The 27,482-nt window shown below is 44.7% G+C and overlaps 1 protein-coding gene across 3 annotated transcripts in view; it reads right to left on the bottom strand.

Annotated features, from left to right (window-relative positions):
* The window catches only part of LOC110530017 (low-density lipoprotein receptor-related protein 8), a 186,159-nt gene that overhangs the window by 10,795 nt on the left and 147,882 nt on the right, over positions 1–27,482 (bottom strand). For 2 of the 3 annotated variants that reach the window (XM_036985560.2, XM_036985561.2), the window contains 6 exons: positions 19,710–19,829; positions 18,783–18,908; positions 16,646–16,817; positions 14,299–14,532; positions 13,652–13,770; positions 6,307–6,446 (listed from right to left, as the gene is read on the bottom strand). In XM_036985560.2, coding sequence (XP_036841455.2) covers positions 6,307–6,446; positions 13,652–13,770; positions 14,299–14,532; positions 16,646–16,817; positions 18,783–18,908; positions 19,710–19,829 — 911 coding nt within the window. Of the gene's footprint in view, positions 1–6,306; positions 6,447–13,651; positions 13,771–14,298; positions 14,533–16,645; positions 16,818–18,604; positions 18,753–18,782; positions 18,909–19,709; positions 19,830–27,482 lie in introns of those variants that run through there. The other variant, XM_090181864.1, reaches the window with a different exon arrangement.

The following is a 27,482-nucleotide window of genomic DNA, read 5'->3' as shown; positions in this document are numbered from 1 at the left end:
AGGCAGTGGGTTATATGTTATTACCACAGTGGAATAAGGCAGCGGGGTATATGTCATTACCACAGTGGAATAAGGCAGTGGGGTAAATGGCATTACCATAGTGGAATAAGGCAGCGGGGTATATGTCATTACCACAGTGGAATAAGGCAGCGGGCTATATGTCATTACCACAGTGGAATAAGGCAGCGGGGTATATGTCATTACCACAGTGGAATAAGGCAGTGGGGTATGTGTCATTACCACAGTGGAATAAGGCAGCGGGCTATATGTCATTACCACAGTGGAATAAGGCAGTGGGGTATATGTCATTACCACAGTGGAATAAGGCAGCGGGCTATATGTCATTACCACAGTGGAATAAGGCAGTGGGGTATATGTCATTACTACAGTGGAATAAGGCAGTGGGGTATGTGTCATTACCACAGTGGAATAAGGCAGCGGGCTATATGTCATTACCACAGTGGAATAAGGCAGTGGGGTATATGTCATTACCACAGTGGAATAAGGCAGCGGGCTATATGTCATTACCACAGTGGAATAAGGCAGCGGGCTATATGTCATTACCACAGTGGAATAAGGCAGCGGGCTATATGTCATTACCACAGTGGAATAAGGCAGTGGGGTATATGTCATTACCACAGTGGAATAAGGCAGTGGGGTAAATGTCATTACCATAGTGGAATAAGGCAGCGGGGTATATGTCATTACCACAGTGGAATAAGGCAGCGGGCTATATGTCATTACCACAGTGGAATAAGGCAGTGGGTTATATGTTATTACCACAGTGGAATAAGGCAGCGGGCTATATGTCATTACCACAGTGGAATAAGGCAGTGGGGTAAATGTCATTACCATAGTGGAATAAGGCAGCGGGCTATATGTCATTACCACAGTGGAATAAGGCAGCGGGCTATATGTCATTACCACAGTGGAATAAGGCAGTGGGGTGGGTATATGTCATTACTACAGTGGAATAAGGCAGTGGGGTGTGTCATTAACCACAATGGCTAAACAGGCTGTGACAGTCCCAATGAGAGATGAAAGTGACACACACTTGTCTGTAACGGTGATTGTGTTACCGCCACATCGGTGAAGTCATGACTGCTGTCAAATTCCACGTGACCGTTGAGTCACGGTAACTACTCCAAAACTGCGCTCTGTAAATGGACGGCCGTTAATAGTCCGATTTGCTAACGGCCCTCAAGTCGCAAATAGCCTGGTACTCTGCAGTCTTTTTTTTACCATTCTAATCACTCTGACGTCAATGCAAATAAAATCGAAAATCAAACACGATTGAATTTGAGTAATCTGAATGACGAGGATAAATGATGGGAGTTCGAGGTCCCGTCCCAAATTAAAACATTCCATGGTCGTTGTGGATCTTGTTTCAAAGTCAAAGCCAAACACAATGGCAGACATTTTGATGCATTTTGGATGCAAAGCTAATAATTAGCTGGTCGACAAGCTGAATCAGGTTAGTAAAAACCTTCAGGAGGGTAGCTCTCTGGGAACAGGGCATCATCACCTGTCGCGTAGCGAGAGCCAGTTCCTCAAATAGCTGCTCAATGCGTGGAATGAATTACGTTTTCTTATAAACCCAGGAATTGCGCAACATTTCTATATGAAATCACGTGTGAAAAAAACATGTTTTGATTGCCTCTATTCAAAAGAGGAGGATCCCAGCTATATTGCTAGGCTACTATATTTATTTCTCAACTTGGCATATGAGCACACGGATTACATGTCCCGTTTGATAATGGCCCATTGTAGATCGAAACAAATTCCACACATATTATTTTGTATATGTAAAGACAAGATTCAATTGATGAATAGTCTGATAGGTGAAAATAGTATCGCTTGTGAATGAGAGACTGATGCCCAACCGTGTGCAGTCTACTGAGGCAATAAACAGAGCCCATACATTGTTGTTGACTTTTTCAAATTAGTTGCATCATGCAGCCCATATATGTTTTGATTTAAAATACATTCTAAGGATTGTACCACAACTAAAGTAGCTGAATAACTCTATATTAAGCATATAGGACCGGTTTCTAATGATCACTTTTTATAACCACGCAACAGCTGCTCAATCGCTCAGAAATCCTTTGGGGAAATATATCCTTTATTTAATTTAGCTATGTTCAAATTGTATTCTTCTTACTCTAAAATAATATGAAATAATGGCATAAGCAAATCTTGTGTGCTAAAGGAACTAGCCTACAGCCTAGGCTATGCCAGTGGTAAGATCAGTAACACAGATCAGTAACACAAGGCCAACTCCAGAATATGCTCTTCTGCTCTTCTGAAATATATTTTCTTCATATCATTATGTTTCTTAAGACCTGCCTAAAATAAATCATGGATTTTTTTTGTGATGGCTTTATTATTGTGATGGTGTTTATTAAATGGATTTATTACACTTTTTAAAATGGTTCCTCAACTGGTGGCCTGCAGGATTTGATTTAACCCCCCAAGATTTCTGCAAAATGTTTGTAATCAATAATTTTCTTTTGTTTTCTTTTTTCTTGTTGGACATAAAATAATATAAAAACCCCAGCATATCAGCTCCAAGTGATTTTCATTTTGAAAATCTGTTCCAAAGTATTCCCACGCATAATAGAGAGGTATACTGAACAAAAAATATGCAACATGCAACAATTTCAAAAATGTTACTGAGTTACAGTACATTTTTTAAAAACGGTATTGAAAATCATATCGGCGGTATTTCAGAATACCCCGGTATACGGTATAAACAGTATATTGCCCAAGCCTAGCGTCCACCTACGGTGCTCAGAATGAAAGAAAATGCACAGTGCATATAAGGAAATCAGTCAATTGAAATAAATGAATTAGGCCCTTATCTATGGATTTCACATGACTGGGCAGCGGCGCAGTCTGAGCCTGAGAGCCTGAGGATGGGCCTGAGAGGGCATAGGCCCACCCACTGGGGAGCTAGGCCCAGCCAATCAGAATGAGTTTTTCTCCACAAAAGGGCTTTATTACAGACAGATATACTCAGTTTCATCAGCTGTCCGGGTGGCTGGTGAAGAAGCCGGATGTGAAGGTCCTGGGTTGGCGCGGTTACACGTGGTCTGCGGTTGTGAGGCTGTTTGGACGTACCGCCAAATTCTCTGAAGCGACATTGGAGGCAGCTTATGGTAGAGAAATGAACATAAAATTCTCTGGCAAAAACTCTGGTGGACATTCCTGCAGTCAGCATGCCAATTGCACGCTCCCTCAAAACTTGAGACATCTGTGGCATTGTGTTATGTGACTAAACTGCACATTTTAGAGTGGCATTTTATTGTCTCTAGCACAAGGTGCACCTGTGTAATGATCATACTGTTTAATCAGCTTCTTGATATGCCACACCTGTCAGGTGGATGGATTATCTTGGCAAAGGAGAAATGCTCACTAACAGGGATGTAAACAAACTTGTGCACAACATTTGAGAGAAATAATATTTTTGTGCATATGGAACATTCTGGAATTGTTTATTTCAGCTCATGAAACAAACACTTGACATGTTGCGTTTATATTTTTGTTCATCGTATACAAATGTAAGCAAGGTATAAAATTGTTATGTTTTAGTCTAATATTATATCTGTTTGGGCTTCTTGACGTCAATTTTCAGTTCCCAAATTATTAGTAAATATCCGCAAAATAGAAAGTTGAATTTAGTTAATGATCCCCGATGTAGACGTTCCAAAGTTTCATGACCACCGCAGCCCTACTTGGGAGCAAGCAAATGCACCACGCACAAACAGATGCTGTGTATGCATAAGCACACACACACATCACACATCACATAGACACTTCCCTCTGGCCCACCCGTTACCCAGCTGCCAGCCTGTCTGTGTGCGATATGACTAGGGCCAGCAGTAAAACTTTAATCTGGGTGGATGCCAGTGTGTCATAGCTGTGCCTGCAGTGTGTGTGTGTGTGTGTGTGTGTGTGTGTGTGTGTGTGTGCATACGAGCATCTGTGTGTACGTGCAATAATCTGTATGTGTGTACATCAATATGCATGTGTGTGCCAGTGTTGTGGCGCTGACTGCAGTGTGTGAGTATGTGTGTATATATGTGCCCACGCACTTGCATCTGTGTGTGCCAATGTTGTGGCCCTTGCCTGCAGTGTGTGTGTCACTAACAACAACAGAGCTCTGGGCAGCTCTCAGCTCCCTCTCCTCTCCACTAACTCCTCTGTTTATTCCGCACAGTCTGTCGTCCCAGAGGGGAAGACAAAACAAACACAGCAGTCATAGACTAAACACACACCCGCGCACACAGCAGTGGGAGACGAAACACAGACATCAAGCACTGCGTGACACAGCAGCACCCGACTAATGATAGCTCCGTCAGTCAGCGTTACACCATTCAATGACTTGAATGTCTTTCCGTCTGGGGTCCCTAGTCTGCATAGGTCAATAAGGACAGTCAAGCAATGAAAGACATACACAGTAAAAAAAAAAAAAAATTGAACGTGTGTTGATATTTGTTTAGGAGAAGATAGCAGCCCAGGGTAACGATCGCTCCGTCTGTGTAGCGCATTAATTACTTAATGGCTGTCTCTACTTCTGGAGTTTCTGTCTCAGGAGGGTAATGGGGAGGGTAATGGGGACAGTCAAGTCGGAAATTAATGATATTTGAAACACATAAAAAATGTTTTGTCTAGATATTGAATTAGGAGGACATGGTACCTACAGTATATTAGCATGTTTGTGCTTCATGTCAAAATCATCCTTAAGGAATCCCGAGTGGCGCTGCATCGCTGTGCTAGCTGTGCCACTAGAGAACCTGGTTCGAGTCTGTCGAAGCCGGCTGTGCCCGGGAGACCCATGGGGCGGCGCACAATTGGCCCCGCGTCGTCCGGGTTAGGGGAGGGTTTGGCCGGCAGGGATGTCGCACACTAGCGACTCCTGTGGCTGGACCGGGCGCAATGCACACTGACATGGCCGCCAGGTGTGTACGGCGTTTCCTCTGACACATTGGTGCGGCTGGCTTCCCGGTTGAGTGGGTATTGTGTCAAGAAGCAGCGCGGCTTGGCTGGGTTGTGTTTCGGAGGACGCACTGCTCTCGAACTTCACCTCTTTCTTAGTCCGTACGGGAGTTGCAGCGATGGGACAGGACTATAACTACCAATTGGATACCTCGAAATAGGGGTAAAAAAATCACAAGTTGATTGTGTAACTCAATGAAGTTACTTATGGATGATTTGGACATGATGTGCAAAAATGCTAATAATGCTAATATATTTGTGCAAAAAAGTTAGCATTTGAAACAGTGGCCAGGTAAACAAAACCAAAGCATGGATTGCTGTCATGCATTGTCCATAGATTGCTTCAAAGTTCAATGCAGATGTTTTTATATCAATATCAAATCCTTTCTGGGTAACAATGAAGTGCCTTACTGTGATTCTATTGAAATAAATGGTCAAAAAACAACAAAAATAGCTTCTTGGCAAAGCTCAATTTCTCAATAAATAATTTAGCTAGGAATGTCTGAGTGGGGATGGGGAAAACTGAAAACTAGCTGTTATTGGCAGAGAGGTTTGGAACATTCTATTAACACCATACCAAAGCTCCATCCCACCAAAACAGGCTGAATTTTCAGCTTTTACAAATTTCAGCTTTTACAATTTCACAGTATTATTCCAACCTCATAGTATGGAAATGTATATAAAACTAGTTTTTGACTGCACTGGGCCTTTAAGGAAACCGATGTGTTATTTTGTAATTTGGGTGAACTACCCCTTTAACTTTTGTAGCCTGTATAACTATTGGCATTACACAAATAGTTATTGTGCACCCTGGCTGATACTAGGATAAATTGGACAAGGGTTGCAAAATTCTGGTAACTTTACAACATTTTTCAGGTTTTCCAGAAATCCTGGTTGTAGGATTTTTGATTTCCTGCTCTTTCCTTCCTGATTCCGGTAATCTTCCAACTGGGAAACCTGGGAATTTTGGGAAAGTTACTATAATATGCAACCCTAACTGAAAGTACATAATTGAAAAGACAATTGTCAGGCCTTCATTTCCCATCTTAACCCACATAGATCATTTTTTTCTCTCTGCCCCTTTTTTCTCTCTGCCCCTTCCCCTCTCTTTTCATCTTTTACCTCTCTCCTTCCCTTCCACCCTCTATCTGTGTCTCCAACTTCTCATCGGACTATTTCAGCTCATTACAAGCATTTCCACAGACACCTAGCTCATTCCTCTGCTCGCTCAACCCTTCACTCGCAAGATGTTCCCATTAGAGCGGCACACACCTGCAAAACCACAGACACACACACACACTCTCTCACCTCAAACACGGCCAGTGCGTAGGGGTGTCCCAGTCTCTCTGAGGAGGACAGGTGTGTCCGGCGGTGAGCCCCGTTCAGGTCCACGCTGGAGATGAGGTGCAGCTTGGAGTCCACCCAGTACAGACGTCTGTTGGCTACATCTGATGCGCACACACACACACACACACATTGATGGCCACTTGGGCAGACATAAAGCTCCGAAAACACTGTTCATTATAATATTTAGTCAAACAATCAATTGGGGTTATATCAAGAAGTTTCAATTTGAAGGAGATGAGTTATCAACTGTAAAAGTCTAAGTTCACTATGTAACAAAACTAGTGAAAACCAAACCAAAACAAAGCAAGAAACTAAGGAAAAGCACTTTACAAATGGACTGTATTATCATTGTTAACATTGGAACTGCTAAACGCAGTTATTTTGACTGCTACTTTTCCAAAATAAGTCTATATAACACATTGTCAGTGTTAGACTCTTAATATCACACACAGAACTGGAGTTATAACCTTTCATTTTTTGAACAGTTTTCCCCCGTTGACCCTCCTTTTCCCAACAGTTTGGCCTGCTTCGCTCCTTCTCCCCAGCTGATAATCACGCCGATAACTGCCTCGATACTGATCCTAAAGTATCCCAAAACTCATTTTAACCCATATAACAACAGATGAAATAAACGAGGTAAAGTATGACGTGGGAGAAAGGGAGAATGGGTGAGTTGATGAGCGAGGGGAAGCGAATGATGCCTAATGATGTAATCACCAATTGTGAATGAAGAACAGGGCGGGCCATTCTATTGCATTGGTAAACTCTAATCATAATCTCTAAATGGTATGTACCCTATATCAGTCCACCAAATCAAAGCAGTCTTATCAGTCTTCTCTGACCTACTTGGAGTAGGCTACACAGTGAGAGCATGCGTAATTGTACATGCTGAACAGCTTTCAACACCTGGGAAAAGATTCACATCGGCCAGAAGGTGAGCGAGTATAAGAGAATGCGGTGATGAGGCTTGTAGAACCTTATGTTGTTGGCAAGGGGAGAAATGTCACCATGGGCAATTTCTTCACTTCACTATGGACAATTTCTTCACCTCATTGTCATTGGCGAACAACTACTGCAAAGAAAACAAGCCCAGTCGGCACCATGAACGAAGTGAGATGGGAGAACCCTCCTTCTGTGCAAAATAAGGCACCTGCACAGCGGAAAACCGGAGACTATTAAGCAATACAAGCAAACAAAGGTATGTTAAAGTGCCAAGCAAGTGACAGTTACGAAGAATGTATCAACTGTTAGGACAAGGGATAACAGCTAAATTAAATCCAACTGATTCCATTGCGCAAAGACGCACTCAACGTAAGCACGAGCTGACAATAATTGACAATTTTTTACTACTGTCATATTGACACATCCATTATAATTCATTAATAATGCCAGAGTATGTGCAGACCAGCTGGCTGGTATGTTTACAGACACATTCAATCGCTCCCTATCCCAGTCTGCTGTTCCCACATGCTTCATGATGGCCACCATTAATTTTGTACCCAAGAAGGCAAAGATAACTGAACTAAATGACTACCGCCCTGTAGCATTCACTTCTGTCATCATGAAGTGCTTTGAGAGACTAGTCAAGGATCATATCACCTCCTTACCGGCCACCATACCACCAAGTAGCACCTCCTTACCGGCCACCATACCACCCCGTAGCACCTCCTTTCCGGCCACCATACCACCCCGTAGCACCTCCTTACCGGCCACCATACCACCCCGTAGCACCTCGTTACCGGCCACCATACCACCCCGTAGCACCTCCTTACCGGCCACCATACCACCCCGTAGCACCTCCATACCGGCCACCATACCACCAAGTAGCACCTCCTTACCGGCCACCATACCACCCCGTAGCACCTCCTTACCGGCCACCATACCACCAAGTAGCACCTCCTTACCGGCCACCATACCACCCCGTAGCACCTCCTTACCGGCCACCATACCACCCCGTAGCACCTCCTTACCGGCCACCATACCACCAAGTAGCACCTCCTTACCGGCCACCATACCACCCCGTAGCACCTCCTTACCGGCCACCATACCACCAAGTAGCACCTCCTTACCGGCCACCATACCACCCCGTAGCACCTCCTTACCGGCCACCATACCACCCCGTAGCACCTCCTTACCGGCCACCATACCACCCCGTAGCACCTCCTTACCGGCCACCATACTACCCCGTAGCACCTCCTTACCGGCCACCATACCACCCCGTAGCACCTCCTTACCGGCCACCATACCACCAAGTAGCACCTCCTTACCGGCCACCATACCACCCCGTAGCACCTCCTTACCGGCCACCATACCACCCCGTAGCACCTCCTTACCGGCCACCATACCACCAAGTAGCACCTCCTTACCGGCCACCATACCACCCCGTAGCACCTCCTTAGCGGCAACCTCCTTACCGGCCACCATACCACCCCATAGCACCTCCTTAGCGGCCACCTCCTTACCGGCCACCATAGACCCACTTCAATTTGCATAAAGCCCTAACAGGCCCACAGACGACGCAATTGCCATCACACTGCCCTATCCCATCATGTACAACAGGAATACCTATGTAAGAATGCTGTTCATTGACTACAGCTCAGCATTCAACACCATAGTACCCACCAAGCTCATCATCAAGCTGGAGGCCCTGGGCCTCAACCCCACCCTGTGCAATTGGGTCCTGGACTTTGGGTCCAGGTGGTGAAAGTAGGAAACAACATCTCCACCTCGCTGACCATCAACACTAGGGCCCCACAAGGGTGCGTGCTCAGCCCACTCCTGCACTCCCTGTTCACCCATAACTGCGTGGCCATGCATGCCTCCAACTCTATCATCAAATTCGCAGACGACACAACAGTATGGGGCTTGATTGCCAAAAATGACGAGACAGCCTACAGGGAGGAGGTGAGGGCACTCGGAGTGTGGTGTCAGGAAAACAACCTCTCACTCAATGTCAATTACCAAAAATGACGAGACAGCCTACAGGGAGGAAGTGAGGGCATTCGGAGTGTGGTGTCAGGAAAACAACCTCTCACTCAACGTAATTTACCACAAATGACGAGACAGCCTACAGGGAGGAGGTGAGGGCACTCGGAGTGTGGTGTCAGGAAAACAACCACTCACTCAACGTCAACAAAACAAAGGAGATGATCGTGGACTTCAGGAAGCAGCAGAGGGAGCACCCCCCTATTCACATCGAAGGGACAGCAGTGGAGAAGGTGTAAAGTTTTAGTTTCCTGGGCGTACACATCACAGACAAACTGCAATGGTCCACCCACACAGACAGTGTGGTGAAGAAGGCGCAACAGCACCTCTTCAACCTCAGGGGGCTGATGACATTTGGCTTGTTACCCAAAACCCTGACTAACATTTACAGATCCACAATCATGAGCATCCTGTTGGGATGTATCACACAGCCTGGTACGGCAACTGCTCCGCCCTCAACCGCAAGGCCCTCCAGAGGGTGGTGCAGTCTGCACAACGCGATCACTGGGGGAAAACTACCTGCCCTCCATGACTCCTATAGCACCCGATGTCACAGGAAGGCAAAAAAGATAATCAAAGACAACAGCTACCCGAGCCACTGCCTGTTCACATCGCTACCATCCAGAAGTAGAGGTCAGTACAGGTGCATCAAAGCTGGGCCCGAGAGACTGAAGAACAGCTTCCATCTCAAGGCCATCAGACTGCTAAACAGCAATCACTAACTCAGAGAGGCTGCTGCCTACATAGAAACCCAATCACTGGCCACTTGAAAAATGGATCACAAGTCACTTTAAATTATGCCACTTTATATAATGCCACACAATGTTTACATATCTTACATTACTCATATCATTAATAGAGTTGAAGTTGGAAGTTAACATACACCTTAGCCAAATACATTTAAACTCAGTTTTTCACCATTCCTGTCCAATTGACTCAAATGATGTCAATTAGCCTATCAGAAGCTTCTAAAGCCATGACATCATTTTTATGGCACAGTCAACTTAGTGTATGTAAACTTCTGATCTAGTGGAATTGTGATACAGTGAATTATAAATGACATAATCTGTCTACAAAGAATTGTTAGAAAAATTACTTGTAGTAGATGTCCTAACCGACTTGCTAAAACTATAGTTTGTTAACAAGAAATTGGAGTGGTTGAAAAACGAGTTTTAATGACTCCAACCTAAGTGTATGTAAACGTCCGACTTCAACTGTATTTTATACCATCTATCGCACCTTGCTGTCGGTGTGCTCCCTCTCCGGCCTCTAGGTCACCAGGCTGCTCGTTAGGGCTCACACCTGTCATCAGCGTTACGCGCATAATGACACTCACCTGGACACCAATCACCTCCTCGATTACCTGCCCTTTAAAATGTCACTCCCTTTGGTTTCTTCCCCAGTCAGCATTGTAGCTGTCTCATGTCGGTGTGCTGTTTGTGTTACTTGTTTTGTTAATGAATTAATTCAATGTATTCACTCTCTGAACTTGCTTCCCGACTCTCAGCGTACATCGTTACCCTTGCCTATGCAGCTCGGCCATCGCTCATCCATATATTTATATGTACATATTCTCATTCGCCCCTTTTAGATTTGTGTGTATTAGGTAGATGTTGGGGAACTGTTAGATATTACTGCACTGTCGGAACCAGAAGCACAAGCATTTCACTACCCTCACATTAACATCTGCTAACCATGTGTATAACATCTGCTAACCATGTGTATAACATCTGCTAACCATGTGTATGTGACCAACACATTTTTTTATTTGAATGCCTTTGTGCTGATTTTCACTATTTATCAAGGTCACTTGGCACTCATAATGTTTAGGCTACTGATGTTTTCACCATTTGACCATTTGACCATGTGATTGGTGATAATTTTTTGATTTTGTCGTAATAAGAAGCTGTTACCGTGTTCCAACACATATGCTTTCTGTTTCATTGTTGTAACAAAGGCACTCCATGAATAAAATTGATTGAACACTTGAATTTTGTTTTTACAAAAAGCCTGCATAACACAATGAAAATTCTGTTGTGTTATAAAATAATAATAATAATAATAATAATAATAATAATAATAGTATTCTAATGTTACCCAAGGCCTTATTATTTTTTGAGATAGCATATATGAAATGTATTAATTACACTGTTAGAATGTTGCAGTTACAATGACTGCTCATTAGGTTGAGGCCCAGCGGTTCTAGTGTTAAAAGGTTTCTAAGGCGCACAGATAGAGGAAAATATACAGTGCCTTGCGAAAGTATTCGGCCCCCTTGAACTTTGCGACCTTTTGCCACATTTCAGGCTTCAAACATAAAGATATAAAAATGTATTTTTTTGTGAAGAATCAACAACAAGTGGGACACAATCATGAAGTGGAACGACATTTATTGAATATTTCAAACTTTTTTAACAAATCAAAAACTGAAAAATTGGGCGTGCAAAATGATTCAGCCCCTTTACTTTCAGTGCAGCAAACTCTCTCCAGAAGTTCAGTGAGGATCTCTGAATGATCCAATGTTGACCTAAATGACTAATGATGATAAATACAATCCACCTGTGTGTAATCAAGTCTCCGTATAAATGCACCTGCACTGTGATAGTCTCAGAGGTCCGTCAAAAGCGCAGAGAGCATCATGAAGAACAAGGAACACACCAGGCAGGTCCGAGATACTGTTGTGAAGAAGTTTAAAGCCGGATTTGGATACAAAAAGATTTCCCAAGCTTTAAACATCCCAAGGAGCACTGTGCAAGCGATAATATTGAAATGGAAGGAGTATCAGACCACTGCAAATCTACCAAGACCTGGCCGTCCCTCTAAACTTTCAGCTCATACAAGGAGAAGACTGATCAGAGATGCAGCCAAGAGGCCCATGATCACTCTGGAGGAACTGCAGAGATCTACAGCTGAGGTGGGAGACTCTGTCCATAGGACAACAATCAGTCGTATATTGCACAAATCTGGCCTTTATGGAAGAGTGGCAAGAAGAAAGCCATTTCTTAAAGATATCCATAAAAAGTGTTGTTTAAAGTTTGCCACAAGCCACCTGGTAGACACACCAAACATGTGGAAGAAGGTGCTCTGGTCAGATGAAACCAAAATTGAACTTTTTGGCAACAATGCAAAACGTTATGTTTGGCGTAAAAGCAACACAGCTAAACACACCATGCCCACTGTCAAACATGGTGGTGGCAGCATCATGGTTTGGGCCTGCTTTTCTTCAGCAGGGACAGGGAAGATGGTTAAAATTGATGGGAAGATGGATGGAGCCAAATACAGGACCATTCTGGAAGAAAACCTGATGGAGTCTGCAAAAGACCTGAGACTGGGACGGAGATTTGTCTTCCAACAAGACAATGATCCAAAACATAAAGCAAAATCTACAATGGAATGGTTCAAAAATAAACATATCCAGGTGTTAGAATGGCCAAGTCAAAGTCCAGACCTGAATCCAATCGAGAATCTGTGGAAAGAACTGAAAACTGCTGTTCACAAATGCTCTCCATCCAACCTCACTGAGCTCGAGCTGTTTTGCAAGGAGGAATGGGAAAAAATGTCAGTCTCTCGATGTGCAAAACTGATAGAGACATACCCCAAGCGACTTACAGCTGTAATCGCAGCAAAAGGTGGCGCTACAAAGTATTAACTTAAGTGGGCTGAATAATTTTGCACGCCCAATTTTTCAGTTTTTGATTTGTTAAAAAAGTTTGAAATATCCAATAAATGTCGTTCCACTTCATGATTGTGTCCCACTTGTTGTTAATTCTTCACAAAAAAATACAGTTTTATATCTTTATGTTTGAAGCCTGAAATGTGGCAAAAGGTCGCAAAGTTAAAGGGGGCCGAATACTTTCGCAAGGCACTGTATTTTTAAGCTTGCTTGAAAAAAGCATATTTTACTGTTAAAACCAAAGCATTTCAGCAAAGGCTTTCAACAGGGTAAATCTCACGCGGCGCCTCCTCTTGACAACGCTTTGTTCCAACCCAACGCTTCGCTTGAAATTTGTATAAAGTAGAGCTGAACTTTTTCTACCACTCCACTAGCAGGATTCTCGGCGCTTACCTTCCTACAATCCCCCGCATATCTTGCTGGGGGCAGAACTTCTAATGCCAAATTTGTTGTTGGTGAAAACCCACTGTAAGGCGCTCACCTAAAAGTGGTGTTGTGTAAACCCCCCCCCCCCTCTCCCTCCCGTGTGTGTGCGTGCGTGTGTGCGTCTGGGTCTGTCTGGATCTGTTCGTGTTTGTGTGCGCGTATGTGTGTGTATATATGTGACCATATATGCGAGTCTGTGTGAGAGTGTGCGCGCCCTCTTACCTAGGGTGATGCCGTTGGGCCACTCGATGTTATCGGACACCAAGACCTGTCGGTCCACCCCATTCATCCCAGCCTTCTCAATCTTGGCCCGGGTGCCCCAGTCAGACCAGTACATGAACCTGGGGAGAGGAATGGTGGTCCTCTGTAGATCAGTTGGTAGAGCGCTTGCAAAGCCAGGACAGTGGGTTGATCCCCGTGACCACCATTATGTAAAATGTATGCATGCATGACTAAGTCGGCTTGGAAAAAAGCATCTGCTAAATGGCATATATTATGATAGTCTAGGTAAACCAACACGAAATCAAGCGGTTTTCTGCTGTATGCATGTTTACACAGACAGACATACTCTCTACATATTGACAAACATTCACATCGGTGTCCAACTCATGTTCGTTCGTCCTCATTGACGACAATGACAATGTTAAAACATATCACAAGTACAGTGACTGTGCTGACAGCTGGTGAGGTCATATCTGTGCCTGTAACACTCTGTGGCGCAGTGGACATTATATATTATTGGTGGAAGTTCTGCCAGAGCAGGAGCTACTCGTTTTTCACTTGTGCTCTTGTCTTTTCAACATGGCATTGTTGGTCTTTTTGATTCATGAGGTGGTTGCGCCAACATGACCACAAACCCCCACACTTACCCGTGCTGGGGGTCCAGGGCTATGGCTCTGGGCTCGCTGAGTTCCGTGTCCACCAGCACCCTCCTCTTGAGGCCGTCGTAGGCCGAGGCCACCGAGACCGTCTTGTGGCCCGAGTCGGTCCAGTAGAGGTTGTGCTGGACCCAGTCTAGGGCCAGGCCCTCGGGGGAGAGGAGAGAGCCAGAGTCCACCAGGGTCACCTGCTGGGACGGGACACTGGCCTCCGGGATCAGAGCACTGTGGTAGAAAGGGGGACATGTGAATATGGTAATAGATAGGGCTGTAAAAAGAAAAGCTTGTGAATCACACTCAAAGACTTGCACCAGCTACCTCGAAAGTAAGAGCCAGGATTCAACGCAGATAGATAACCTGTGCACTGTGAATCCATTTTAAAGGGGATTTAAACTTGAGCAAACGTCAGACTGGTAACGGTCTGCCAGAGGAGATTTATATCCCTGCTGAAGACACTTTTATAAAGGTTATTTTACATGTATGATTTTAATTAGCCGTCTTTTATTCAAATCAGTTCTTTAAATATGCAACAAGTGTTTTGTTTCATTATGTTGAGCCATTTTCTTTGGCCAAATTAAGTTCCAACTGTAATGTTGTGTTTGCCAAAACATAATAGATTTACCGGTAGGGTTACTAGGGCTACTCGCGCTCAAAACATGAAAAGGAAAAACCAAAAAAAGGCGAGATGCAAAACTTCATTTAATGCCACAATATAATAACCTGTTTATGTTTTCCCTATAAACAATAACTTACTTTTGATACTACCCTAATAAAGTTGTCAAGGTTTGACGTGGTGTGGCTATTAGTAGGATTAGCTACTGCAGGCCTATGGAGGCAGAACGCATCAGCCCTCCAACTGGCTCCGACAGAGGTGAGGAAGAATGTTTTAGGCCTACCAGAGTTACTCCTTTAATCTAACAATATAATATTATAAAAAATATTCTGATTGAAAAATGAACAAGTTAGCTTCCTTTTGTATGCTTTAGCTGTAGAGCGGACGCATGTTGCTATTGGGAACATATTGCTGGCATATCTCTATCTTTCTCTTGGTCTCTCTAGGGCTAGGAGTAAGCTTCTCTTCCTTTATATATTGTTTTTTGCAATATTAATATCATACAGTGGATGCCTTAGCTTATAGGCCTACATGCAAGCAATGCCCTGATGAATTTAGCGCTTAAATCTCCGAGGGGGGCAATTGATGTTTCAGGAAAGTAAAAACCAATAAAACAATAGGCTATAAAGTTTTGAATATGCTACACATCGAAACACAACACATATTTTTAAGGACATGTAACTGTGGATCATTTGGACAATATTCTTTCGCTCTTTCGTTCTACTCTCAGATCTGAATGGGTCTCTGGGATCCGAACCAGCACGGGTCTGTTCGTGTCTTATTATCAACAGGCCTTTTCAGAACGGGTCTGACTGTCCTCGGGTTCATTCTGAGCGGGTCTGTTTTTTTTATGTATATCGTGTCAGGTGGGAAAGCCAAAGATCCAATTCAGAACAGACTTAACTTTTTGGACCCGTGAAGACCTCGAGTGCACAGGTCAGTAATCTGTGTTGGTTTGAATCTCTGCTTCAATTGCTGATGGTCCTAGTTGTGCCAGTAACAGAGTGACACTTGTGGCTGGCCATGGCTTAACGAAATAAATTAACCTTGTGTAAATTTCAAAGGGTTCATCTCACAGTCAGTCTCTGTAGGTGAGACACTGTATCCAGAATAGCAGCTGTCCACACAGGGAGCTGTCCTACAAGCTAATGACTGGGCACTTTTACAACAGGGGAGATGAGTATAGGTAATGCATATAGATTCCAGTTCTCTGATATACTGTCCCAATTAGCACACTCCCATGTGGGATAAGAGACACCAGGTAGAGGTTAGAGAGGTATGAGGGATAAAACAAATGAGTTCATTAAATGTGACTGGCTCCCACCCAAGTAGGAAAAAAACGATAATATAAGAATTTACATAATCTACTAGATGAATCCATATTAATCCAATCCATCTATGTTGAAATGCGTTCAGATGAACAACTTTTGAAATATATTTATTTTTCAAGACGAAACATTTTCAAAAACAAAGGAATCCTAAGGAGGTGATTGCATAAGGACATTAGTGAGTGAGGGAGCGAGTGATTGTCCTTCCCAAAGTTCATAGGTTAACTATCCGGAAAGGGGTCAGATTTCTTCCCCTCAAAGTTCCCAGGTGGGAATCAGGAGGCAATGCTGCAATTGGAAATCCTCCAAGTAGGATCTCTGAAAAACCTGTGAACTTGGGGAAAGTTTCAGGAATTTTGTAAATTGCAACCCTAAGGTCAAGTGTCAGAACCAGTACCTGTAGATGTTGCGGTGGAAGCGGTCGCACCAGAACAGGCGGTTATTGGCCACGTCTATGTCAAGCGCCACAGCGTTTTTCTGGGTTGCCAGCACCTGGCTGTAATCCTTCTTCACTGGGTCCACCCGACGGATCTCATGGCGGTTGGTGAACATCAGGTAGGGAGACTTCCCTGTAGAAGGGAAAGTGGAGAGGTCAACTTATTTCGCCCATATTCTATGGCCAGAATTCATATTCTATGGCCTGTCTTCCTGGGCTCTTTCTATGGAAGGGGTGAGAAAGTATTCACACCCCTTGACTTTTCCAATCAAATCTCCTTTTATTTATCACATGCGCCGAATACAACAGGTGTAGAACTTACAGTGAAATGCTTACTTACAAGCCCTTAACCAACAATGCAGTTTTAATGAAGTAAGAGTTAATAAAATATTTACTAGATAAAATAAAGTCAAAAAGTAACAATAACCGAGTCAATGTGTGGGGGTACATGTACATGTAGGTAAGGGTAAACAGTGAGTAGCAGCAGTGTAAAATACAAATAGTCAATTTGATTAATTACGGCTCGGGGGTAGAAGCTGTTAAGTAGTGTTACCCAGAAAGACTCACAGCTGTAAACCATTCTACTGCCAATGTTTGTCTATGGAGATTGCAAGGCTGTGTGTTAGATCTTATACACCTGTCAGCAACGGGTGTGGCTGAAATAGCCTAGTCCACATGGCGTACATGACGCGCAAGTGCACACTGTATATACGCTTGCCAACAAAAAAACTCAAAAGCTAGTGGAGCAGGATAAAGAAACATCATCTAATTAAACCACACTACTTTCCTATCTAGCTTTAGCGACAGAGTGACATATTTACATTCTGAATCAATCCAATTACGCTCACATGCCCTCAAGGTACCAAGGTGAGTCACAGCAGTTTAGCTCATTACAACAAATTATTTCTAATAGCGTGACATGAGTACCTCTCCAAAATAACAATGCCAAGAGGGTCATTTCTGTAATTCCTGCCTCCTCAGAAAATAATCTCCAAAAGCTTGAAGAGAGAGAGGAATTGAGAGAAGAGGAGAGGCCATGTTTACATTCTTAAAAAAGCATTTCCTAATTGGAAGGAGTGGGAGAGTTACACACAGCGCTGATTCACCGACTAAAGAAGCAGTGGTGTGTGTGTGTGTGTCAGTGAGTGAGTGAGTGAATGAATGAGTGCGTGAATGAGTGAGTTTGTGAATGAGTGAGTGAGGGAGTGTGAATAAAGTAGCAGCGGGTCCCTTAAGCCTGTCGACTGCTGTGATATTACTCTCATTAAAATGCACTAATATCATTCAGCATGGCTGGGCTGTGTGTTTGTAAGTATGAGAGTGTGTGTGTGTGTGTGTGTGTGTGTGTGTGTGTGTGTGTGAATCAGTAGTCATACTGACACTTGTTAGGTGTTTTAGATGAACTACGTTCCAACCCAGGTGCATGAAAAGACAATGAGGAGCAACAAGATAATTCAGAGGAAAACGTAAGTGCTTCTTTGTTATAAAAAAACAAACAATATGGCATTAAAACCTTTAAATGGGTGCTACGGGTGTCGTTTCTTTCCTGAAATACAGAAACACCTAATTGAACCTCTTGGGTGCGTGTTGATGCAGCAAACAGAGAGCGGATATAACCTTATGATCTTTCTGTATAAATATTCAATTTTTTCTCTCCAGCTCCTGTGCCACACATCCATAGGCACTAGATCTCAGGAGAATGGATAATGAACAACGCTGAAAGCTCCACCTTGCTATCTGACAGTCTAGGTGGAATTTGAACCATACTGCTTACACCTATCCAATTCTACATGAGTGCTTAAGGGGTATGGGCTAGGGATCGGTTTGGGGTTAATCTCTTTTCCTCCTCTCTCCCTCCCTATCCCCCTTCCCCCCCCCCCCCCCCCCCCCCCCCCCCCCCCCCCCCCCGCTGTCACTCACCCTCTGCCTTGCCGGTCTTGGTGACGGGGTCCATCTCATAGCCTTGGTAGCACTCACACTTGATGTCTCTACCTCCCTCCCTCTCTCTCTCTCTCTCTCTGTCCTTCCCTTCATTCCTTCCTCCCTCTGCTTCAACCCTCACTCTCTCCCTTCCCTCTTCCCTCCCACTGTCACTTACCCTCTGCCTTGCAGGTCTTGGTGACGGGGTCCATCTCATAGCCTTGGTAGCACTCACACTTGAAGTCTCCCTTGTAGTTGATGCAGATCTGGCTGCAGGCGTTGGGGCTCTCGCACTCATCAATGTCTGGGGCGGAATGGAAGAGGGGGTTATCAATCACACTGGACTCTAATGGTGGAGGTGTGTATGTTGGTTGGTTGGTTGATTTTAGGTCCTTGTGAGGACCTAAAATCCCCCAAAGTCCCCATAAGGATAGAAAAAAAAACAATAAAAAAAACAAGGACAATCCTCCCTCGTGGGGACATTTCCCACGTCCCCATGAGGACAAAGGCTATTTTAAGCTTAGGGGTTGGGTTTAGGGTTACAATGAGTGTTAGGGTAAGGAGTTAGTGGTTAGGTTTAGGGTTATGGGTTAAGGTTAGGATGGAAACACATTTTAGGTCCCCGCGAGGACAGAATAACATAATGTGTGTGTTTGTATGTGGGTGCAGTTCTGAATTTAACGTGGGGGGCAAAGAGCTGTCACCTTGGACCGACCAGATTTCGCTTGGTAAAATAAAAGGTGATCAATCAATTCTGTGGCTTAAAAGCTGTACTTTGAAGAGAGAAATTGAAATTCAAAAATAGAGGTGAAACATGAGCCTGTATCTGTGGGTTCAAGTCTTCACATTTCTTCCAACAGATAGCAGTCTAACTTTGAGTGAGATGGAGAAATGATACTTATAAAAAAAGGAATGGAATTTCGAGAAGGGGGTATGAAGGTCACGGTACTATTTATGTGTGTGTGTCTATACTGAGCTGTGTGTGTCTATGCTGTACTGTGTGTGTCTCTCTGTGTGTTTGTGTGTGTGTGTGTGTGTGTGTGTGTGTGTGTGTGTTGGCATCTGTATTCTGTCGTATGTGCGTGTGCACGCTCTCAATATTCACCTCCACATGTCCTCTTGTCCAGTAGCTGGTACCCGGTGGGACAATGGCACTCGTAGCCGATTGGTCGATCCAGGCAGATGTGAGAGCAGCCGCCATTGTTGAGCGCGCACTCGTTGAGTCCTGGGAGACAGAGGTCAGATATAACCACTAAGAGAGGCCTTTTAGCACCTGGGTCATGTCCATTCAGCACCAAACAAAAGAAAACGGACTGAAACAGAGATGGACTACTTGGACTTAACACTTTTTCTGGTGCGTGCCCAAGCGAACACAACCATGACAGTAAGAGAGAGAGTGGCCCAATTCCATTTCTCAGTCTCCGTTCAGTCGCTCACCCCACTTGCTCAGTTCTACTCCACGGAATCTCCCTCGAGTTCCAAAGGAGTGCCCTTCAATAATTCGTTTGGAAGCTTCTCAGCATCTCTGATCCTCCACAATGCCCAGCTTTCTCCTCTCCACTTCGGTAAAAACCCAATCAAATAGCTGCCAGTCAAGTTGCGCTCACACGTTCCCTCATTGTTTTGAAGTTGGACTGAGCGAGAGAAGGAAGGGAATGAATGAAAGCATTCAGGAAGTGAATTAGGATTGAACACAATAAAGATGAATTTATCACCAATTAAACAATCAAGGATGGCTTAAAAATGCTTTCCACAAATAATGGCAGATCAGTGAATAACAGCGTATCCCAGCGGTTTCCAAACTAGGGGGTCGCGTGATATGAAAATGGGGTTGTGTGAGAATTTCCAAAATCATGATATATATGTATTAAAATATATACAGTAGATACACTACATGACCAAAAGTATGTGGACTTCGAATGTGTCATTCCAAAATCATGGGCATTAATATGGAGTTGGTCCCCCCTTTGCTGCTAGAACAGCCTCCACTCTTCTGGAAAGGTTTTCCACTAGATGTTGGAACATTGCTGAGGGGACTTGCTTCCATTCGGCCACAAGAGCATTAGTGAGGTCAGGCACTGATGTTGGGCGAATAGGCCTGGCTCGCAGTTGGTGTTCCAATTCATCCCAAAGGTGTTCGATGGGGTTGAGGTCAGGGCTCTGCGCAGGCCAGTCAAGTTCTTCCACACCAATCTCGACAAACCGTTTCTGTATGGACCTCGCTTTGTGCATGGGGGCATTGTCATGCTGAAACAGGAAAGGGCCTTACCCAAACTGTTACCACAAAGTTGGAAGCACATAATCGTCTAGAATGTCATTGTATGCTGTAGCATTTATGATTTCCCTTCACTGGAACTAAGGGGCCTAGCCCAAAGCATGAAAAACAGCCCCAGACCATTATTCCTTTTCCACCAAACTTTACAGTTGACAATATGCATTCGGGCAGGTAGCGGCAAAACCCAGATTCGTCCGTCGGACTGCCAGATAGTGAAGCATGATTCATCACTCCAGAGAACGCATTTACATTGCTCTAGTCCAATGGTGGTGAGCTATACACCACTCCAGCCTATGCTTCACATTGCGCATGGTGATTTTAGGCCTTGTGTGCTCGGCCATGGAAACCCATTTCATGAAGCTCCCGACAAACAGTTATTGTGCTGACATTGCTTTCAGACGCAGTTTGGGACTCGGTAGTGAGTGTTGCAACGAAGGACAGGCGCTTTACGCTTTATGCTCTTCAGCACTCAGCAGTCCCATGCTGTGAGCCCTGCCATTTCGGGCTGTGAGGCCTACCACTTTGCAGCTGAACCGTTGTTGCTCCTAGACGTTTCCAATTCACAATAACAGCACAGTTGACCGGTGTAGCTTTGGCAGGGCAGAATTTTAGGAACCGACTTGTTGGAAAGGTGACATCCTATGGCGGTGACACTTTGAAAGTCACTGAGGTCTTCAGTAAGGCCATTCTGCTGCCGTGTCTATTGAGATTGCATGGCTGTGTGCTCGACTTTATACACCTGTCAGCAACGGGTGTGGCTGAAATAGCCGAATCCACTAATTTGAAGGGGTGTCCACATACTTTTGTATATATCATCCAGAAGGCGAGGTCAGTACAGGTGCATCAAATCTGGGACCGAGAGACTGAAAAACAGCTTCTATCTCAAGGCCATCAGCCTAAACAGCCACCACTAACATTGAGTGGCTGCTGCCAACACACTGACTCAACTCCAGCCACTTTAATAATGGGAATTGATGGGAATGGATGTAAAATATATCACTAGCCACTTTAAACAATGCTACTTAATATAATGTTTACATACATACATATGAGATAAATAATGTAGGGTATACGTATATACTGTACTCTATATCATCTACTGCATCTTTATGTAATACATGTATCACTAGCCACTTTAAACTATGCCACTTTGTTTACATTACTCATCTCATATGTATATACTGTACTCAATACCATCTACTGTATCTTGCCTATGCCGCTCTGTACCATCACTCATTCATATATCCTTATGTACATATTCTTTATCCCTTTACACTTGTGTGTATAATGTAGTAGTTTTGGAATTGTTAGCTAGATTACTCGTTGGTTATTACTGCATTGTCGGAACTAGAAGCACAAGCATTTCGCTACGCTCGCATTAACATCTGCTAACCATGTGTATGTGACAAATAAAATTTGATTTGATATAGTATCATAATATTGTACTTGTTTCTCAAAATCATTGTAATTTGGCTAACCTTAAAAATCTAAATGAAAATGATTCAAATCTAAAAGACAAAATTCAACCACAGAGCCACCTTACATCATGGGGAAAAGGCCGCACTTGACCGTCCCACGGTGAATGGCTACACTATGAAACCACAGACTACGGCAGAGACTTTGATATTACCAGCCGCAATTGACATGTGTTACGTCCGCCGTCGGAATGAGACCAAGGCGCAGCAAGCATACAGCTTTCTTTATTTTAGACCAACACCAAAAAAAAAACGATCGTAACGTTCTGCAGGCTACACAGTAACTGAACAAAAAACAAGGTCTCACAAACTCAGGTGGAAAACATGCTGCCTAAGTAAGATTCCCAATCAGAGACAACGATAGACAGCTGCCTCTGATTGGGAACCATACCCGGCCAACAAAGAAATAGAAAACTAGAATGCCCACCCAAATCACACCCTGACCTAATCAAATAGAGATATAAAAAGGCTCTCTAAGGTCAGGGCGTGACAATATGGTGAAAAAAATTGTGCGGGGAGGCAAAGGCACAGAAACTCAGATCAGTACCGTAGTCAGATAACACTGTTAAACGAAGAAATGACGCTATTGCTAGCAATCAAGAGGAAACTCTGAGTGAATGCCTCAAAAACCTCCCCAGCTTATGCTCTCCAAATGGTGAGGGCCTAAATGTCCTTGAATTTGTTGACGATAAACAGATTCCATATGGGATCGAATGCTTTTTCACAGATGGGGCTCCATCTATCACGGCCTCTGCACTCTAGTTATGAATGAGTCTCCCTCTGCCATATGGACGCACTGTATGATACCCCGAGAGCAATTGGCGGCAAAAGAGCTGGGCACAGAACTCCGAGATACTGCAGCAGGTAACTTCGATTGTAAACTACATCCACTGCGCTAGATGTGTTTGTTTGCAATACTATGTGGAGATATGACACCAGAGCATGATGATGTTCTATTTCACACAGGCTTGGTGGTTATCGAGGGGGGGGGGGAATAAAAGATCTGGTTGACTTTCTGTGTAAAGAAAAGAAAAGAACAGAAAACAGCATCAGTAAGTGTCCCACACGAGTGATGACTGCTCACCTCCAACGCTTGGGAAAGCACTTTGGGGCGGACCTACTTCCCAATCCGTTTGACTGTGATTCTGGATCAGTTGACATGCCAGTAAGTGGAGTCAAACAGCTGATCGGGCTGTCGTGACGGAATGCTACAGACAACGCATTCATGGGTCACTACAGTGGAGTTTTGGTTCCCGACTCAAAGGAACTGGGAACTCAGAACTGGGAAATCGGAAATCTCAGACTTCAGTGCGTTCACTGAACTGATCACTTTGAACGGCAATCCAACTCGGGAACTCAGGCCTCTTTCTAGAGCTCTGACTTTCCGACCTAAAGAACACTTGACGTCATGAGTTGACCTCGTTCCCGGTTGTTTTGAAAGCACCATAAAACTCATGGTAGGCTACCCTTTTGCCGGCTCTTATCTGTGTGAAACTGGATTCAGTAGTCTCGTCTGCATTAAAACCAAAAAATTAATAACGATCCAGGTTGGATGTGACAGCGGAGATGAGGTGCACACTGTCGACCATCTCATTAGTGGTGGTGAGACAAAAGACATTATGCCAGACGAATTTGCAATTGACTGCCCCACAAAAGCATGTGATGGTGAGTTGGGAATACAATCAGAAATGCTATTAGATGCTATGTTTTGCAATTGACTGCCATAGCCCCAAATAAAATAAAAAGTAAAAATTGGCTGTTAATGTGGGAGCAAGATGTACATATAGGGAGAAACATAATACTGTACCACAAGAGAAAGATACACTTAGAGTGCATTTGCCATTCTGGTAAAATGCATTGTCTATTGTATAGGACAGGAAACCAAAGTAAGGCCGTGAGAGCATAGGACAGCTGGACATACCGAGGTCAGAGGGACACACAAAGGAGGGGGTCAGCTAAATTACCAACGGATGGACTATAGACATAGGGCATATATTTTTAGGACATGAAGAGAAGAGACACATAGTCTACTAGTCCTAATAAGGACAGACATACCAAAAGAACACACCAAGCTGAACTTAAGGGGCCCATAGGATAAGATGGGCATGTATTATTTTTGGGACATGAAGAGGTCCTGTCACCATTATAACTTGACTGAAAGCAGATATGGGCGTTATTGGGCGTGAACAAGCAGGATGCACAGATTGAAAGATAATGGTGGCAGATGGACTGAGGGAAGTAACTTCATTTGCATGTGGGATGGACTCATATGTTGTATGTGTATAAATCAGAGCCAGAGCTCTGGAAAAGTGTGTGTTCCGCGGACCATCTAGGCTTCTGATATGTTTGTATTAAAGGCCTATATTGAATTCACAAGTTATTGTAAGTGTTATATTTTGTAACGATCCTCCACGCCATTAATTACATTCTTTTTTTTTCATATGGTTGAGGTCGCGAGAATTTTCATATATCAAAATGGGGTCGTGGGCCAAAAAGGTTTGGGAGGCCCTGGGCTAGCCCAAGGAAAAGAAGAAAGACACATCACAATCAATTTGTGAGAAGCCAGTCTCCACCTAGTGTGTGTGAAAGGTGTTCAATTTGGGAGGTGACCTCTAAATCATTCCTCTCTATTCATGAGAGCTGGTTTGGAAAGCTGTCACAGTTTTCACACTCAAGTAGCCTCAAAAGGACCATCCTGTCACACACGCACACACACACACACACACACACACACACACACACACACACACACACACACACACACACACACACACACACACACACACACACACACACACACACACACACACACACACACAGGTAACTGCCCAAATAACAGAAACACCCATACAAAGTGTCTTAATAAGGTGTTGGGACACCACGATCCAGAACTGCTCCAATGTACCTTGGCATAAATTCTACAAGTGTCTGGAACTCTATGGGACAGATGTGACACCCTAATTTGTTGATTTGTTTGATGGTGGTGGAAAACGCTGTCTCAAGCACCACTCCAGAATCTCCCATAAATATTCAGCTGGGTTTAGATCCACTGAGCATATGGTTTACATCATTTTCATTCTCATCAAACCATTCAGTGACCACACGTGCCCTGTGGATAGGGGAATTGTCATCCTAGCCATGGTAGCCAAAATAATGGCCTGCCCAACATTTTTATACATGACCCTAAGCATGATGGGACGTTAATTAACTTGAGAATCACACCTGCTTGGAAGCCAGTGCTTCCAATACACTTTGTATCCCTCATTTACTCAAGTGTTTCCATTATTTTGGCAGTTACCTGTATGTGCACACACATACACACACACACACACACACACGTGCGAACACACTTTCTCTCCCTATCCTTTTTTTTTTATCTCCCTCCCTCCATCGGCGCTCCTCATAAGCTCATCCCGGAGATAAAAGCAGCATCTGTCCGTGTTCAAATGAGAAAGGCTGTATCAGGAAACAGCATTCAATCAATACTTGTGGTAATAGGCTTTTATTTCTAATGGAACGGTCAAATATCAAATACATAAAAACACATGCCTGAGCGCACCGAGAAATACACTCCGCTTTATTTTTTCAGCGTTAAGGTTGAGGGGAGTAAATTGGGGCCCATTATCCTGGCCGCTGTGCGTGTGTTTGTGTATGCGTGCTTATAAATACGCATATAAATGTGTGTGCGTGTGTGTCGTGTCTGTGTATACATGTTTGTGTGAGTATATAGGTGTGTGCGTGCTGTGCGTGTGTGTGGTTTACGGCATCTGTGTCTTGGTGTGTCTACCGTATGCTGTATAAACATGAGTGTGTTTGCTGGGCTGCTCCGCTTTAAAGGGAACATCTTGCCAGTGAAGGGTTGAGCGAGCAGAGGGATGAGCTAGGTGTCTGTGGACACGCTTTTAATGAGCTGCAATAAAGGCTGATGAGACCCTGAGTCGGAGAGACAGAGAGGGAGGGAAGGAGACAGAGGAAAAGGAGAAGAGAGGGGGAGGGGCAGAGAAAGAGAGAGATGGGGGCAGGAGAGGGGGGGAGATGGAGAAAGGGAGAGGGGGAGGAAGGGAAGAGGAAAAAAAAAAAGAGAGAAAAGGAGTTAAAAAAAGACGAGACAGACGGAGAGACAGAAAAAAGAAAGAGAGAATGAGAGAAGGGAGAGGAGCTCCCTTTGGGATTTCTGTTTCGGTTTCATACTTTCTCCTTCCATTGCCCTTCCATTGCCCTTCCCTCTCTTATGTTCTCTCCACCCTCTTCTCACTCCTTTAATCTCACCCTTACACCACCCCTCTACCGCCCCTTCCCCCTCTACCTCCCCTTCCCCCTCTACCTCCCCTTCCCCCTCTACCTCTCCTTCACCCTCTACCTCCCTCTCTACCTCCCCTTCCCCCTCTACCTCCCCTTCCCCCTCTACCTACCTCCCCTTCCCCCTCTACCTACCTCTCTACCTCCCCTTACCCCTCTACCTCCCCCTCTACCTCCCCTTACCCTCTACCTCCCCTTCACCCTCTACCTCCCTCTCTACCTCCCCTTCCCCCTCTACCTCCCTCTCTTCCTCCCCTACCTCTCCTTCCCCCTCTACCTCCCCTTCCCCTCTACCTCCCCTTCCCCCTCTACCTCTCCTTCCCTCTTCACCTCCCCTTCCCCCTTCACCTCCCCTTCCCCCTTCACCTCCCCCCTACACCTCTCCTTCCCCCCTACCTCCCCTTCCCCCTCTACCTCCCTCTCTTCCTCCCCTTCCCCCTCTACCTCCCTCTCTTCCTCCCCTACCTCTCCTTCCCCCTCTACCTCTCCTTCCCCCTTCACCTCCCCTTCCCCTTCACCTCCCCTTCCCCTCTCCTTCCCCTTCTACCTCCCCTTCCCCCTCTACCTCCCTCTCTTCCTCCCCTACCTCTCCTTCCCCCTTCACCTCTCCCCTTCCCCCTCTACCCCCCTCTCTTCCTCCCCTACCTCTCCTTCCCCCTTCACCTCTCCTTCCCCCTTCACCTCTCCTTCCCCCTTCACCTCTCCTTCCCCCTTCACCTCTCCTTCCCCCTTCACCTCCCCTTCCCCCTCTACCTCCCCTTCCCCCTCTACCTCTCCTCCCCCCTTCACCTCTCCTTCCCCCTTCACCTCCCCTTCCCCCTTCACCTCC

This window comes from Oncorhynchus mykiss, chromosome 8, assembly GCF_057628025.1.
Source record: "Oncorhynchus mykiss isolate SJ-2025 chromosome 8, ASM5762802v1, whole genome shotgun sequence".
NCBI lineage: Eukaryota > Metazoa > Chordata > Actinopteri > Salmoniformes > Salmonidae > Oncorhynchus > Oncorhynchus mykiss.
This window is presented reverse-complemented; position numbering and strand designations above follow the sequence as displayed.